Source organism: Macrobrachium nipponense, chromosome 4 (genome assembly GCF_015104395.2).
Source record: "Macrobrachium nipponense isolate FS-2020 chromosome 4, ASM1510439v2, whole genome shotgun sequence".
In the NCBI taxonomy this organism is placed as follows: domain Eukaryota; kingdom Metazoa; phylum Arthropoda; class Malacostraca; order Decapoda; family Palaemonidae; genus Macrobrachium; species Macrobrachium nipponense.
Genome location: NC_061100.1, coordinates 46,056,108 through 46,074,450, shown reverse-complemented (window position 1 = coordinate 46,074,450; position 18,343 = coordinate 46,056,108). Strand labels below are relative to the sequence as shown.

Genomic DNA, 18,343 nt, shown 5'->3' with positions numbered 1-18,343 from the left:
ATGGAAGCAATGCGGGTGTCTTAATAGCTTCAAATTACTGCGCTCGATTCCCAGTTGTCCGTGTTCGTCCAACCCCATTCTGAGGGTATTATGGTAACAAAATTGCTCGAAAGTGCAGACAAAATATCATTTATTTTGGGAGAACTTTTTTTAAAAACTGTTAATGGGTTTAAAAGCCCTGAGCAAATGTCTTTAAATTTATAACTTCAAACTGCAGTTCGCATTAAGTTTGTAAGTGCAAAAGTAAAATTTTCATATACAATAACTAACCACAGAACACAATCAATTGCAAGAACACTACATTCAACCAAACTGAAGCATGACACCCGTATCCGATCCGTAACCTACGTTCAAGTAAATCATCATCGAATAAAACAATGGCTCCAACCCTCCTCGCTCATCAAGGTGATCATCCATCTCCCCCATCCTCTAATCCCTCTCCCGCAACCCCACTTCCACAACGCCCAGATCAGGTCAAATTGCAGGTCTGGGAGTCACGTGTCGCTTACCCTTCAAGTTATCACTCCACACCACCGGGTCACATCAAGGACCACACTCGCAAAGGTCCTTCAGTGACTAGCATTTTCCCTCCGTTGTCTCTCGAGTCCTCTAAAATCTTGGCGATGCTCCGACCGAGTGGCCTCAAGTAGAAAAATTCTCGAATGAAGGAAGAGAGGGTTGAGAAAAGAAACTTTCACCAAAAGACGCCAGTGAGAGTAAGCATCCAGGGATGCAAAAGGAGGCCTCCTCCCCGCTCTTCTTAGTGCTCAATCATAATTCATAAGTTATCTTCATTCGCCGTCATTCAACTATTCATTACAGAGTAATTTCGTAGCAGTGAATGTTTTCCCCATCTACTGTTCGTGTGCTTAAAAAATACGTAAAGGATGAACTGGGAGATATTACTAAATTAAATTAATACATCAGCTTTAATACATTAAAGCATCGGCTTTAATATTTTAAAAATATTTTATTCAATACTTTTCTCTTCAAATTAAACTACAAGAGTTTAATCCTAAAAAATAAATTTTGAAAAAATTTAAAAACAGGTAACTAAACTCAAGTTGCTACCACCTCTATTTTGTCTTTCAATTTATTATGGCCCGCCACCTCCTCCCCTCTCCCTCTCTCATAAGCCATCTTCATAGCTTCCTTTCTTTCCTCCTCGCTCCATAAAAGATCTTGAAAATATGAGACGGTTCTCCACTTAAGACTCTCCTTGAACCGACGATGAGCTTCAATAAATCTGACAGCTGCCTTAGAGAAAAAAACGTCCGTCTATATGACGCTGTTACGAAGAGCTTCCAGATGCGATTAAGAAAACAATTCCAGCCCTCCAGTGATGTTCAAAGCGACGGAAAAGAGAAGAGGAATGAAAGTGGTAAAACTAAAGTAAATGCGTATCCCCACACATCGAAATTTGAAACTACCCTCCTCATTAACTTGACTAAAGCACGGTCTTGTTAATAGAGTTGTAAGATGAACTTAACAGCTATATCAACTTACTAAATCTTTGTATCAATTTCACAATCATTTCATTATCAAGACTGCAGTAGCGAACTTCAAGTCATATTTTGTTTAATTTATCAAGAGCAAGATTGTTGAAAAACAAATGCTTTCTCCTTGGACACTAACTCAGTATAAAAAAATTTATCCATGTGATTTAAACTGTTGTTTTGTACATCATTTCCTTTACTATATTATACTAAATACTCGTTATGTAACTTGTCCTAAACACAGTGAAAGCACAGGGCCACCTTAATCTAACTACAGAAAATACCCAGTCCACTTCAAACCTCCCCACAAATTTTAAATGAAGACTTCCGTGTGTGTGTGTGTGTGTGTGTGTGTGTGTGTGTGTGTGTGTGTGTGTGTGTGTGTGTGTGTTTTTTAGGCAGGTGGTTTAATTTCATGAGCAATCCGATTCATTCACGTGGGACCACCACGTCTGGCTTTCCTATGTCCTCGTCTATCAAGAAAAACACTTGTCTTCTCTAATTATGCATCACTAACGGTAATTTTGAGCCCATATATATATATATATTATATATATATATATATATGATATATAATATATATATATATAATATATATATTATATAATTATATATATATAATATATATATATATATATATATATATATAATTATATAGTGGAATTTTTTTCGATTTTTGTGTGTAATTAATGTATCAATGTGCCGGAAAGTTAGTATGTATGTAAGTATGAAAGATGTACAGTTAACAAAAATAGCGACTGGCCTAAACTACATATAAAACAGATTTTTCATTTGGAAACTATATTTTATCTTGGTGATTTTGACCAATTTTGTATGAACTTCAGTCTGTAGTATTCGGTAACCTCATTACATCCCCCCCCCCCTTTCGTTACACCACAATAAGGGAGAGCACTGAAACCCCAATCAGGGTCGGGGTAGATGTGGGGAAGGGGGATGGGCCTGACCAATTGTTTTGGGATACCGGCTAAAAGAACGGAAAATAAAGGTTAGGTTAATTTAGATTAGATTACCATAGTACATCCCCCACCCCTAGAAACTCTAGATTCCCCTATCATCATCAGACAAGGAAGTCTAAGTATGGGTTTTGCAAAATTTTGCTACGCTAACAAAATCTTCAAAATTATATAAAATAACCAAAATAACAATATTTTACATCCTCATTCAACTACAGGTAACATTTACCGCAGAGATCCCATATTTTCTAACTTGGCCATACTCTGGCAAACTGTGACCAGATTTAGGCTCCCATATTACAGCCCTAGGAAACTATTCGGGTATAAAGAAAAACCAAAAATCGGACAATATGAAAAACAAAAATCTTCCTACAACAACCGTGACCCAACAATTAGCCCAACAGTTAATTGTTGAGAGAGCATTTCGACTCCCCTCCTCCCCCAAAAATATATACACTATTCAAATGCAAATGTGACTTTAATCTGCTTACTTGTCATTTTCATTACAATCGGCTTTTCTGCTTTGTTTTTTTTTTCTCGCTCTCTCTCTGAAATTTATGAATGAAAGAATGAAAGAATGAATGAATGAATAACTTGGTTCCAAGGCCAAACACAAACCCAGGAGGCGATTCAGCGGAATTCCACTATGTGAAGCTCTATTTCCGAATTAACAGCCACCTTCAGCTCCGGAAGCCAGGAGTATCCCCATCCTCAATACCTCCATACAATTCAGGCTACGTACTTCCATTATATAACGGCGGTCAAACAAAACTGGCTGAATATGAAAACACGTTCTTGTGGACGTAACAAAGCAGCAGACCAACGACGGTCACTGCTGCAACTTCACGAAATGTAAGACAAGAGTTAAATATCCCAATCGTGTCCTATTTCTGTATGTATTTGAAAGTGGCACACGGAGTACATTCCTACTTTTTGTTTCACTCAATTCTATTCTAAAGACAAAGGCCTTTTAAGCAAACTTGTGGCTTCAGCGTCTTTTGTCTTATTTAATACTAATTATGTAAAGTTTCACCATTCAACAGCAAAGACTTCTTAGTTCTGGAGATTCCTTCCATAAACCCCGAAGTTAAGCAGCCACTTAATTGAGGTCACGTTCCATTTTCATTTTTTAACTCTCTTACTCTTATCACTCACTTCCGCATATCATACCAAGAATACTATTATATTTCTCTCTCTTCTCTTCTTTATCTCTCTCTCTCTCTCTCTCTTCTCTCCTCTCTCTCTCTCTCTCTGTGTGTGTGTGTGTGTGTGTGTGTGTGTGTGTGTGTGTGTGTGTGTGTGTGTTTGTGTTTGTGTTGTGTTGATTTAGGCCAATGGCAGGCGTAGTGAAACATTTTCGAACTCTCATAAATTAGACTTGTATAAAAGCCACAATGTATGACATCATCGACGTCAACCAACTCACTTTACTTCATCTGACAAATGGGAACATAAAACTACTAAGGTGACAAATGGGAATATAAAACAAGGTCATAAACTAACTGTAATAATGATCATTATTCTGCCAGATAATATCAACTTGTATCTAAAACGTGCCAAGCTGATGTATTAAAAAAGCAACGTGAAACACTCACTTGAGAGCATGATGGAGCTTGTTGGTGCGGTTCAGAAAATCCTCCCACATAGGACCACTCCCCTGTGAAAAGAACATTGTAAAAATTAAAACATTTAAGAATTAGGTTGAGAGAAAAAAATTTGTGAAATAAAAGCTTACAAAGCACAGCCCTATTGATTAATAGACAACGTCATTCATCAGGGTTGATATGGCAAAAAATTAACTTGCTACTACAAATATGAACTATACGAGAAAGAATTAAATTCATGCAAATTCCAAACAAAAACACAAATAGATCAATTGGAAACCTTCAACTTCGAAGAGGTAAATCGACAAGAGTAAGCTTTGAAAGGTCAATCTAAAAGGACAGGAAAGGACAAGGGACAGTACGTCAGAAATCCTCTGTCGCCCTCAAATCTTTGCAGTGATTTTCTTCTCACATAAGGCCAGACTCTCATTTGGAGGCTTCTTGCTTGGTCATTTGATGGCCGTGTGGCTTGCAATAGATGCATGCATGACCGTATTGGGCAATTAATAATAATAATAATAATAATAATAATAATAATAATAATAATAATAATAATAATAATAATAATAATAATAATAATAATAATAACCCAACATTAAAATTTTTGTCAAGACATACAAAATGACAAACCCATACCTACAGAAAAATATTAGCCTTACGATTCTTATGATGGAATGACCCTTGTTAAAGAGATATCAGTTATAGGACAGACAAATTACCATGAATGAAGAGTCACGATGCATCAAGATTTCAAACAAACAAACAAAAAAAAAAAATGACCAAAACGCAACGACTCGCAGCAGCTGATGCTGAAAGAGGTTACTTTCACCTGAGGGTCATTATACAAGATGCTTGTATTAGTTAATTACTCAAGAGTTGCGCCTATCAACGTCGAGTTACAAACGTGACTTCGCAATCTTCCCCTTCCCCTTCCGTTATAAAAAAAAAATTAAGTCTTGCAAACATGGTGATAAAAAAAGTCAAAGGCACTGTCATCAGATGCTAACCAGAAAGAAAGCTTCATTGAGAAAATAACTACCTGTACATGAAATAACTTCGGTGAAAATAAAATAAAAAATTGCTAAAAAGGAATAGCTGTACTAAAAGGGCAGAGTGCTAAGTGAGGCACGTACCAGTACCAATCGGACTGTGTACACAACTGGTAATAATACAATTAACTTTTTTTACACAAGTATAATGGATATTGTCATGATATAAAAACTGTCATCCACAACATCGCTCGAAATACTTTCCTTTCCACAACGACTAAACTGTTAATATGTCTTAGCCATGAATTATACGGTATATGCAACTGTTGAACTAAAACAGATTGTACATTAGAATCCCAGTCACAACCCACAAAGTACTGGTTTGTTACCACGGTCGACAATTTGCAGCCTGTGTTCCCTAATTCGGGCTGAGGTCTTACTTAGCAACTTCGGGGCATGTACCGATCAACATGCTGCCATATGATCTGCATCGTAACCTGTTTTCAAGCCACCATACTCGGAAGATCTGTGAACCTCCGCGTGTTAGTGTGACAAGCCATGCGGTAACGGGTTTCATTACATTACTTTATTTACTATAGACGCAAGGAGGAAAGAGAAAGTATTAAGAGAAAATGATAAATCAAAAGAATATAAAATTCATAAGGCCATTTGTGTAAACAGAGAGAGAGAGAGAGAGAGAGAGAGAGAGAGAGAGAGAGAGAGAGAGAGAGAGAGAGAGAGAGAGAAACTAATTTAGTTGCCTCGTTGAATAAGTAAACAGAGAATTGTTAAATAAGGTAACCTGAAGCCCATGCACATGAGGATGTGGTGGAATACTGTTGGCAGGTGAAAGTTCCTCACCTATGCATAACAAAAGGTTTGGTGTAGTACTCCAACCACAGGAGCTAATAATGAGAATAACTAACTAACTAAAACTTAGATAGAGGTCAGATCAGTTTCGATAAGCCAGCAGCTTACGAAGCTCAGTGAATTGGATACCGAGACAAAATTTACCGCACTTAAATAACGGAAAATTCCGTCATTTGATAACATACAGAAAATTCTCGAAGAACTAATAACTCGATAAGAATTAATGCACCTGAAAGATGGAACAATTATGATGACAGATTACCAAATGTAAAAGCCACCGATAACTTAGAAAGGTTGACAGAGAGCGTGACTCAATATGGCTTATTAAACCTACGAAGGCTCACCTGCTGGGAGCAATAATTCCAGTTAAAGAGCCACGTTAGTATGATTTGCCCATGTGTATATATACAATTACATACACAATGTAGCACGAAAGGTCCACGTGTTTGAGAAGATAAAATCCACGTAAGGCGGAGAGTAAAAAATGGGACTTGGGTCAAGCACTTTTGTAGTATATTCTATATTTTCAAGTAGAATATACTATGATTATATAATATATCTATATATATATATATATATATATATATATATATATATATATATGATATATATATTATATAAATTAACAATTAACCTGAACTTTCAACATTCAATACTCCACGTAACGAAATAACAAATAAATTCACCCGTGACTGAGATTTAGAATGAAAAGGGAAAAAAAGATGCCAAGACCAATAAAGGAGAAACAGAGGCGAGAAATTGGAATGGCCCGAGAGAAAAGCCTCGGATCGAGGCCCTCTGACAAAGACATTTCTTAAAACAAAGAAATCTGCCGAGCGAAAAGGAGGAGAGCGAGCAGACAGAGGGAGGAATAGGGGGGAGAAGAATGACGATTAAGAATAGGGAAAGGAGGGAGAGAGGAGTGGGGAGAAGGATTAAAAAAAAAAAAAAAAAGGAGTCAAGCAAGCGAGGGAGAGCAAGAGGAGATAGAAGACTGCAGATGAGGAGCCGTAAGACTACGGTGAATACAAGAGAAAGGAAGAATGGAATGAGGGCTAAAAGGGGATACAGAAAATGAGGATGGAGGAAGGGGCAGTTGGGAGAGGGGGGAGAGGGAGAAAGGATGAAACGACAAGCGAGGAAACTGAAGCGTAGAGGGAAATGGAGGGATCATAGAGAAAACTATAAATCCCGCTATCATCAGCATCCCTTATCCCCCTTCCACCTTTATGCCCTTTTGTGTGTGTAGACGTGCGAATGTGTGGATAAAACGGCAATAACAACAGAGAAGGGGATCACATACATTTCCATCTAGAAGGGGAGGAAGGGGGGGGAAATGAACTTAAAGACAGCGCCATCAAGAACATCATCCCCAAACCCTTCCGACCAAGATTAAATGCGATCCGTCGCCTCGCATCGATCATTTCACAAAGACGGAAACTAAATTAAATCAAAAGCTGACTTTCATGGACATGCCGCATTCGAAGTCCTCTCTCTCTGAAGCATTTTGTTTCAATACAGCGTTTCTTGTTTCAGCAGGGCATAGAATTTTACGGCCATCGTAAATTCAAAGGATTTACTACAGGGTGAAAGCCCGAGAGGTTCTATTTCAAAACAAAGTCGCTTTGTCAGCACAGAAGCCTTATCATTTCGTTTGCTACTGGAAAAACATATTTTATGTTAGTTACAAAATTTATCCTTTTCAACCATCAATTCACTCAAATAGTAATATATACTAAAGGTAAAAGAATCGCGCCGGGCAATACCGACAAGATATTATACTCTTGTAAATACCCTGAGGTACCTAATGCTGCTGGCTGCCTGTGGACAAAACTACGACTACGACAGAGAGAGAGAGAGAGAGAGAGAGAGAGAGAGAGAGAGAGAGTGCATGCGCAAACCGGACCTCCTTTTTATAAGAGGTCGTAAAATCTGAAGAAACTAGGTGATCGTGCGTGAGAGGGTTGGCCCCGGGAAGCAAGACCGAGAAGAGGGCAAATGACTCAAGTCACTAAGCAGTGTGAGAGAAAATAACGACATAACTTCTAGCAAGGAAGCCATCAAGTCCGTCAAAGGACTAATATAGGTTGCTTAAGAATCGCAAACTGGATGAACAGGCACTAAATCGTTGGACAACAAGAACGTCCCCAGAAAATTATCTTGACTTTGACAGGACCAGATAGTCTACTTTATTATGATTATCAAAATAGATTAACCAGACCATTGAGCTGACTGTAAGCTCGAATAGGGGTGGCCAAAGGGATCTGAATGAAAAACTGTAACAGGTCTAGGCCAGAGGCCGAGCACTGGGGCCAAATAGGTCTACAACACGGTACTCTGTGTAACAAGAGTAATAAATTTCACTTAATTCAGTACCCAAATTGACTTAAAACCGTTATTATCTTAAAGCAGGAGTATGACCACTACGCTATTGCATATTTTACTATCGGAGATGTGTTATTGATACCCATATATAACTATATATAAAAGTAAGGCTTAGGACTAAAACTATTATTCTACAGGTGTAAAGACTATTACTCATGTCAGCACTATTTATTATATAGAAATATTACCGACTCTCTACCGTACATTAGCATTATTATCCAAAATTATTACAGAATGGCCACTCTCTCTCTCTCTTCTTCTCTCTCTCTCTCTCGATCTCTCCGACATCTACTTGTTTTACTTTTTGGACAATATTCACAAAGTTTAGCGTTTATAGACTCGATACATACACAAAAGGCAGAGAAACATTTGAGATTCAGTGAAAACTCATGTCGTAATCAGGTTAAAAAATCTTTTCTCAAGAGAGGCAGGTTTCCCAGAATGGACAAACCAACAGTGCCATCCTTAACCTAATTTTAGCCTTATAATTAGTTTCATAAGATAAACTGATCATTAAGAACAAAGAATGACGACAAAATGACTCAAGGAAACGTCCAAAACCACATTACTCTTGACACCAACATTTGACTTGAAAGACGACAGTTCGGCTTCCAGCCAAGGCAATGTTGACATCCACAAAGTAACCTGAAAATGACACACCTCAAAGTATCGTCAACAAAAACATCGCTGACCTGCAAGAGCCAAGCGACCATTCACGCGCCCGTGCGTGTCTCCGATCAAGTTTCTTGAAGAACAACAACATGAACAAAGGCATGAAAGGGAAATGTTACTTCTAACAAAAACCGTCCCACGAGAACTGTCAAAACTGACGCCGCAGCTATAGCCGTCCGTAACTGACGCGAGACGTAAGTTGTACTGAATACAAGTTACATTCGCCTCAGAAAGGCTATCTATCTGTCCGTACACCATCCACGAACAAACAGGAAAGTCATGGAGGGGAACCCCTGAACCTCGGACCTCTTTCTTCACAAAAGAGCAGCCGCAAAGTCGCATCTAATCCCCCTTTTGAATTATTCAAGACCCTCCAACAAGGAAATGGCTTCTCAAAGATCTCCGGCGTCATGGGACTTTGTTCTCTTGGACTTGAATTTAACGTAGTGACGAAAAAAATCAACGTAGAAAGCGAATATCAATAGTTATATTATAATTGTGAAATACATTATGTCTAAAGAGCTATTAAATGACGCACACTATACCTTACTTGCACGCCCAACCATTCTAATAAAAATAAATAACTCATTTGTATCACTTCACAAAACTTTCACACTGGAGATCAAATTTGAGGAAAACCTCTCCAAAATACTTAAAAAGTATTTCTCTTATGAATAAATTTACTTGCAAAATACATGTAATAAAACAAAACTAACAGAATCAAATACCCTTTCTATCAAGAGTAAAAATTACCTTGAAGAGCAATACATTTAAACATTTATACATTGACAAAACATCCATCTCGTTATAAACGTTGAATAAAAGTACGCAAAGCAATATATCGTAGCTGTCAAAGTTTTTAACCTAACCCATGCGTTAATGTGCTTACAAGTGTATACAATGTTACAACCGATGTAAAATCATCAATAAAACCAAGACTGCCAAGAGGAAAAGAACATAAAAAGGTTTCTTACCATATCGCAATTCCTTTATCTTATTTGAATAGAAATATCTCAAAACATTGTAGTATTTTTAAAATATACTGTATATTCTTTTCAGTATCCACAATCGCAATAATTTTCGCAACAGAAACCACCATAATTTGCCTCTCGTAAAAAGACTAATCCTTTTCATTACCTGGCGACGATCTTAGCAAAAATGGCAATAAAGTATATATCTATTATTAGCACGAACAGGATTAGCAAATAAATACAAGAGGGGTTATCCTCATTCCTTTAAACGGAATTGTGTATCCGTTGGGAACTTTACTTTCAACCAGGCACGTGAAATATGACATCAACAACGCCAAGAAACAGGGAAAATAAACACGAATTTACACCTAGCTACAAAAGCATTCATAGCTCTCCTGCAATGCTGATTTTGAAGCGGACTTTGAAGCTGTTAGTCTCCTTCCGTTTCATGACAAATAAAAAAAAAAATTATTTGATATACTGTCAAATGGTGCAATGTTCGTAAGTCTGATCAGGGATCATCACTCGGCATTCATATAACTGTCTAAATTAAAGAAGAGAATTTGTGGTACTTTTCTTTCAAATTAGAGACTCTTTACTTTACCTACATTTCTAGTTAGCAATTTATAAAGCTGTAAGGTCAGACACTTTGAAAAATACATTTCAACAATTAAAACATAAGAGGAACAGAACAGTTGACCGCATTTCTTTCATAAACTGAAGATTAATAAACCAAGTGTAAATCGATCAGACTATCTCTAAAAAAATATAGGTCTCTGTCCATGCACAGAGACACTAGCAGTAATTACTTACTTACTCTCGTCTCAGACACACACACAGACACACACTAGAGAGAGAGAGAGAGAGAGAGAGAAGAGAGAGAGAGAGAGAGAGAGAAATCTTCAACCTCAGATTGGTGATTATCTCATCCATCACTATTAAGATGCACGAGAAAATAAGGGATGAAAAAGTAACCTTTTTTTCAATTCAACTCTTAGCTTAGAACATGTGCATTTTTTTTCTTTTTTGTCTAGAGCCTATATGCCAAATTTGGTAAATTGCGAATGACCTTTGAAATCCCTAACTCATTTGTTCATCAACACGAAATAAGAACGCAGTTAAACACAACCCAGAATCGAGCTTTAGGCGTCAACAGTCTACACGAAGCCCAAAGGGGATATTTAGACACCCGAGTTGAAAGCAACAAGTCCAGCTATAGTTACCCAAGGAACGTCATCCCCAACCGCGATGCGCCAGTGGTTCATCTTCCTCATTTTACAACTTCCTTCCGTTTTGACGTAATTCCTTCCACCTCGCTTTCACCCGAGAGAGAGAGAGAGAGAGAGAGAGAGAGAGAGAGAGAGAGAGAGAGACCAAAAACAGGAAGTATAATGGCTGCATTATGATGCTGTTATTGCTAGCGTTGTGGTGTTCACAAACATAATGAAAATACTTTTCATAGTTTCCAGATGTTTGCTTTATGAAATTGCGTCTTGTATATCTACTTAATCTCTTATCCAATAAAATAATGTGAACAAAAAGTTCTTGTCGCTATGTATTGTAGTTTATCACATACACATATCACACGTGTGTGTGTGTGTGATATATATATATATATCACACACGTGTGTGTGTGTGTATATATATATATAATAATAATAATAATTGCACCCAAAACGTTGAAAGTAAATACTGAACCAAGCACAGGCTACTGCACGTGCTGGCCACCTGAACCCGTCTCCTTTGTGCTTAATAAGCACAAGCTGGCAAACATACATAAGCATATTTTAGTGCTACTTGGGCGCTTGTTATCTATGCGTCACCTACACAGAGGTACAATAGTAGATTCACATCAACTGTGCATTTGATGTCTAGGCCCGTTCCTTACGACGCTCCTGATTGGCTGTTGGTAAGCCAATGACAGGGCTGGAAACACTCATTCTCTCGAGAGTTCACATGGGCAGGATGTGTGTTTCACCTCTCCTGGGGTATACATTTGAAAGACGCATCCCTCAGGATAGGAGGAACACACATCCTGCCTATGTGAACTCTCGCGAGAGACAGAGTTTCCAGCCCTGTCATTGGCTTATCAACAGCCAATCAGGAGCGTCGTAAGGGACTGGCCTAGACATCAAATGCACGGTTGATGTGAATCTACTATAGTACTAGACATGGCGGAAACTCCTTGGTACGCCTTTCTTAGTATTAGCCCGTCGGGATCAAAGTATTATATACACCCATTCCTACATTCTGTGGTCGAAAAATTATATTAACGATATCTTCGTACGGCCGTCTACTTTACATTTACCATGAAGTGTTTATTTAGTATTAGCACTTCAAGTAAGTGACGCGAGGATAACAATCCCAAGTAGCACCCATATTGCTAACTTGGTTGTTTGAGATTTGGTTTTTTAATAGTCTACTTTTTTTTCAGGTTAATTCATGGGAACCAACCTGAGAAGAGTTTTTTAGGCTCAGAGGTCTGGTTAAACTACTCTGTTATCCTATCCTTTTCAGATTTGTATAAAAAAGGCCACCTCGTACAATCTTCGGAACTCCTGAGATTGGTAAAAACTTGAACTTTTATTCCTCTGCTGTTGTACAAGAAATATTCCCCCAGATGTTGACACGAAACCAATTGAACTCTACGCAGCTGCATTATCAGACTCATTCTGAGCAATTACGAGCAATTCTTTAACTTGCTCATTTCTGCGTCAGTGTTCGAGTATAACGGTTTGCCAAGTAGCCAATCTTGAGCCAAGTGTCAACCTTCAGAATGGAAAAAGTAACTCACAAATTACTGAGTATAACTAGTTTACTTGTAAATATTTACATAGTATTTTAAAAGTAAAAAAGTTATACTCGGTCAATTTTGTTGGTTTCTTTTTCCATCTTCAAAAGAAAACTAAGATGTTTTGGTTTGGTTCAACCATGAGAATGTTATTCGGGTCACGCGATTTTAGCTCCTTAACAGTTACCATGATCTTGAAACCTATTAAGTTCTTCTAGATCCTGACAGTTCCTCTCCTTTTCATCTGTAACACGTCTTTTCAATCGTTGCAAGTTAGATCTGTAGATCTCCTAGGTCAAGACGACCGGTTGCAGGTTATGGTATTTAACTTTAGGCGACTGCAAGCTATTGGCTGTAATGTCGTATAAGTTTTTTTTTTTTACTTGTGCTTTCACATTCTGGCGATGCGTTTCCTCAACCGTTATTTGCATAAGTGGCTGTTGATTACACATTATCTCCCCGATAACTCTAGTTCTTGTTTCAGTCGGGACTGTTCTGAACAACAGCTATACTATCACTTATCCTATCAGCCTCCAAATGAATAGAAAAATTTCATAGACAGGCAACAAAGGCATAGTGTCATTGATGAATAAGAGTGAAAGTAAAAGTGTGGGTGTTGTCGAAACGAATGAATCACTCATTATCAGTATACGGCAAGAACACTGACATCGTGACAAACGAAAGGGGAAAAACGAAGTTTGGAGAAAATGGCCAGTATTAACGGACCCTAGTGGCCTGAGATGGTTTTAGGCATAGTGAGAGAATGGGGGAGAACATAGGATTATATTTTAGCAAGCAACCACAGGTGCTCGTAGGTATGCAAGGAGGGAGTCGACACACTTAAAACTTTGGTTTAAGCTAATGAGGCTTTGTCCTTTATACTCCAGTTTAAAGAATGAATATAACAGTGACTGCCTTTGCTTCGTATAAAGCAACTCTCTCCTTTGAAGAGATTTTGATTGCTAACTATATAACAATACTAATAAGACCGTCTGGAGACTGCAAACATCCGCCAAGGTAACTGCACATATGGAATAAGGTGTTTTAATAAAATGTCTGGAGAGCGACGGAGCGGATTTTAATGAACGTCAGTAGAAGCCCCTACCATGAAGTTACCTACCTCAAAATGACGTTTTTGATGGGATACCCGTTTGAAATTTGACGTAGTGTCTATTATTATCACAAACTCGATTCTGCAGCAATACCTGAAGTGAGTCATCCTTAGCGGATCACCCAGTAAATTTTGCACGCATTTTCGTCATCATAGATTTGTCGATTTTCACGTTATATTGGTAACAAACAAAAATAATAAACAACCTCGTTGTCGAAGGTAATAATACTTAATGATAGTTCTACATATCAACAAAGGCTATTTCAAAATAAATAAATTAATAAGAGGGGGAGAGGAGGGAGGGCAAAGTACAAAAACCTCACTTGTGTGGCATGAATTAACCATTTACCTCCTTCGAAACTGAAAATAAGGAATATTTATCCCAGATTCCCTACGCTTAGGGTCACGTACCTTACACACCATATAATCCAATTGCCATTCATATTGTCACGGTCTGTCTCAAATCACGTAATCCATTACAAGCTATGTATTACAATGGCACTCAAAAGTGACAGCAAGGAATGGCAATAATTCAAAAGATTTGTTCCGGAGCAATACCATCATCAATAATAATTAGCCTATTTTTCAATTTTAAGAATGGATGCATAATGCTACATCTTTGGTTTATTACATTCATGATATATTTATTTTCGGAGTAAAAGCGCCTAAGTATCACCAGAAAAAGAAATTGCTCATCTGAATCAAAGTGTCCGTATATCAACACTTTCTCCAATAAAATATCACTACTATAAATGCTCAACTTAGTTAACGACCACAAATGAAATGTGAAAAATGAGCCCAGTGAGAAACAAACGAACGTCATCATGAAAAGAAACCAGCGCTTTTCCATGCGAGACTGCATGGCAAACGGGTTCCATGCAAATGATTTTTTTTCTTTTCTGCAGTGCATTGACTGCTAAAGCACACACAAGCCTTCAGAGAGAGAGAGCGAGTGCAATTAACAGGTTCGTGAACCTTGTGACCACGCGGATGAGGCTACAAGCACGCTTGCTCAACTTCTCTCGATTGATACGAAAGTACAACCATTTCAAACGACGCCTGAGAGAGAGAGAGAGAGAGAGAGAGAGAGAGAGAGAGAGAGAGAGAGAGAGAGAGAGAACTATATGAAATTTCTGCCTTCAATAAACCAGGAAACACGAGCTATAAATACTTTTCCGTCTTTGTCAGTTCAAGGGGGCGAGGGCGTCGACGCGATCCCCCAGTAACTTGCCAACCCCAAAATTATGGCGAGGAGTCTCCATCGCTCATAAACTTGATACCGCGATCCCCGGGGCGGCATCCAAACTGAAAGTAAACACGCCTCAGGGAAGACCCACCAATATCTTCCCTACGGAATTGCATCTCTTCCTTCCCTCGCCTTCTTCCCTTCAGCCGCCGCCTCGCCGCTCTGGCCATATGGCGCAGGGTAACGTCGAGAGAGCATCTGCGGCGACAAACCGCCAAGTGTAGGCAATCTTCTCCTCCAACTCTCATTAAGCCGACGATGGAAACAGGAGCCGCCGCGAAAGACACATTCCCACGTGAAAACATTCCTCAACCACCAGGCATCGGGAGGCAGCAGTGGAAACAAAGTCAAAACACACCAAATCTCAAAACGAAAGACACCTACAATCACATCCGCTCTTTCAATTGGAAACTATCCACGCTCTGAAAGCCTCCACAGCCCGAAGTTGATTCTAAAGTTGAAGATAAATTTCAAGGAAGATTAATCCATAGATCTGTGCACTATTCATTCTCGAGTTTATCCGCCTCACAAAGTTTGAATGAAAAATTTTTGTTTATGAGGTTGCCCTAAGCCACCAGACTCGTCCGAATGCGAACAAGCACCAACTTCAACTTGGGGAAATTTCTGCTACATACACATCTGCTTAGACCACGTCGGTTCAAATCAGGGAAAACTAACATTCAATAAATGTTTCCTCAAAGCTTAAAGTATCAAACGTTTAAGCTGATCTACAATTTAAGCAAATGAAACTAAATGGAGTCACATGAACGGAAGGGGAATCCAAGCGTTCAGACTGTTGCGCTCTATTCTTCGTGCGCATCAAATGAAATAAGGCACGGGAACTAATCAGGAAACCCGGCCACACAAACTTATTTTTTCGGCTGCAAACTCACTCCCTCTCTTATGCAAGTGTTTTAAATGAATTTCTCATATCTGCTCTCTCTCTCTCTCTCTCTCTCTCTCTCTCTCTCTCTCTCTCTCTCTCTCTCGTCTCTCTCAATCACTCTCGCTCATCTCTCTCTCTCTCTCTCTCTCTCTTCTGTTACGGTGTCTTTACTGTCAAAATTAATCTCACTCCGTCTGTCTGTTTACAAATATGGCACAGTGCATAAAACTTGTAAACTATATAAGGTACATTGAGATACAAACACATATGAATAATTTCACTTTATCTTTCATAATAGTAACCCTAATAACAGGGTGAGCTTCCGGCTATTAAAATATTGATATGTAAACACAAATGAATAATTTCACTTCAGCTTTCATAACAGTAACCCTAATAATAGGAAGCGCTTCCGCTTATAAAAAAAAAATGTCGGTAAATGTAACCGATAACGAAATACCAGATCGTGCCCTGAAATGACTTACATTTAAACCATCGCTCTCTCTTGCACCAATTCTCTTAAGATAAGGGGATATGGTTACCGCACGTGTTTGCACAAAAACGACCAAGTCTTAGAGAGAGAGAGAGAGAGAGAGAGAGAGAGAGAGAGAGAGAGAGAGAGAGAGAGAGATATTACCTGAAGATCGGTTCCGCCCCTCCCAGGAGACGGAAGAGGATTTGCTCGTTGAGAGAGAGAGAGAGAGAGAGAGAGAGAGAGAGAGAGAGAGAGAGAGAGAGAGAGAGAAATTTAACCAGAAGATGAAGTCACAGACATGTGCTGGGTGCTGTTCAAGATGTATAATTGAGAAAATTTAAAACTGCATTAAACTACAGTTATGGAATCCTAGCTGGGACAGAAGAAAAACTATTTTACAGGACTGTAGCATCGAATAACACGTGATAGCGCACTGGAACCAAGGTCCTTTAAATATTTAAAGGACCTTGACTGGAACTATAAACTATAACATAGTATTCCTTAATCGTAACCTAAAACTTACACACGCTCACAATGCTAACTTACGACGAGAAAGCATCAATGCAGGTGGGCGTTCATCATGATTTCCATAACAAGGTAATGAAAACAAGCATTCACTGCAGCTGTCTTCGGCGACTCCGATCACACAAAAATAAAAAGTGTTTTGTCGAATAAAGAAATGTAAACGCGGGAAGGAAATGACACATTTATTAGATGATTTACCCCCTTGAGTAAATCACATTCGCGTTCTCGACCTGCATTAGTGCACGTCACGATATTACATAGGAAAGCTGTCACAAGAAAGCAGGAAGTCAACGTACAATAAAAACCTTAGTATCTAGGGTCCTGGTTGTTAACACTGCCCATATATTAAGAGGGACGCATCACTTAAAGAATTACGTTCAATAAGAATCAGATCTGGAACGTAAAAGATAAAAAATTAAGCACCAGAGGTATCTCTAGCTCTCACGGTAAAACTTGGCATCCATGACGACTGTCCTTACTAACAATTTGCCTGGAAAAACGCAAGTTGGATAATGACGCTTCTGTAATACATATAGCTATACGAGTGTGGGAACCATAATGGCTTTGCGTCCGAGTGGGTTTTTGTTGGGGTCGCTGCCAAATCATCCACTACCAGGATGAGTCTGGTGCCAGGATGGGCCAGTGTCTTTCCCACTTTGACATTTGATTCCCTCTTCCGATTTTATGGGACGACGACGCTGGTTCTTACTTCTTACCACGTGCTGCTTTTCCCAAATGAAGAGATTTTACTTATAGAAACAGAATTCGGACTTCACAACTCTTTAAAAGTTTAGGGTACACGTATTCTCTGGACCTTGTTTACACATCGCTATTCTCACAATAGTCTTCTCCTCATTTTTATCCTTATTATCAGACTAATAAGAGGCAAACTGTATTCTTGCTAATAATGGCATATAAAAAAATCAACAATTTATATGTTTTTATCGAAGCCAGAAAATCCAGCACTTTCTGAAATATTTCCGTTACACGCACTAATGACCGTTTAACGAACACATGCCACCAACTTAATAAAGCAACATGCCTCTTCAATAGAAAAATAAATGAGCATTTTAAAATGTCCCTTAGCACAGGCCTTACCAAGTGCATAATTATTTCAATGCACAATCTGCCGTCGCGACGAATATGGCCCCTAACAACAACAACAACCCTAGCGTACATGCAGTGTCAAAATATATCAATACATTTGGCTCTTCTCATAAGTAAGCGCAGTCGAGTAAGAAGTCTCTATAAACAGTAACGAACAAGAACAGCAGCAGAAGCAACAACAATACCGTCTGATGCTCGCGTCTAACAGAGGAAAAAAATTGCTTTATAGTCCACGCACGGGGGC

The 18,343-nt window shown here is 38.7% G+C and overlaps 1 protein-coding gene across 5 annotated transcripts in view; it reads right to left on the bottom strand.

Moving 5' to 3' along the window:
- LOC135210902 (protein MTSS 2-like) overlaps nucleotides 1–18,343 on the bottom strand; it is a 326,878-nt gene that overhangs the window by 293,286 nt on the left and 15,249 nt on the right. For all 5 annotated transcript variants that reach the window (XM_064243844.1, XM_064243843.1, XM_064243842.1 and 2 more), the window contains exon 2: nucleotides 4,066–4,127. In XM_064243844.1, coding sequence (XP_064099914.1) covers nucleotides 4,066–4,127 — 62 coding nt within the window. The remainder of the gene's footprint in view (nucleotides 1–4,065; nucleotides 4,128–18,343) is intronic.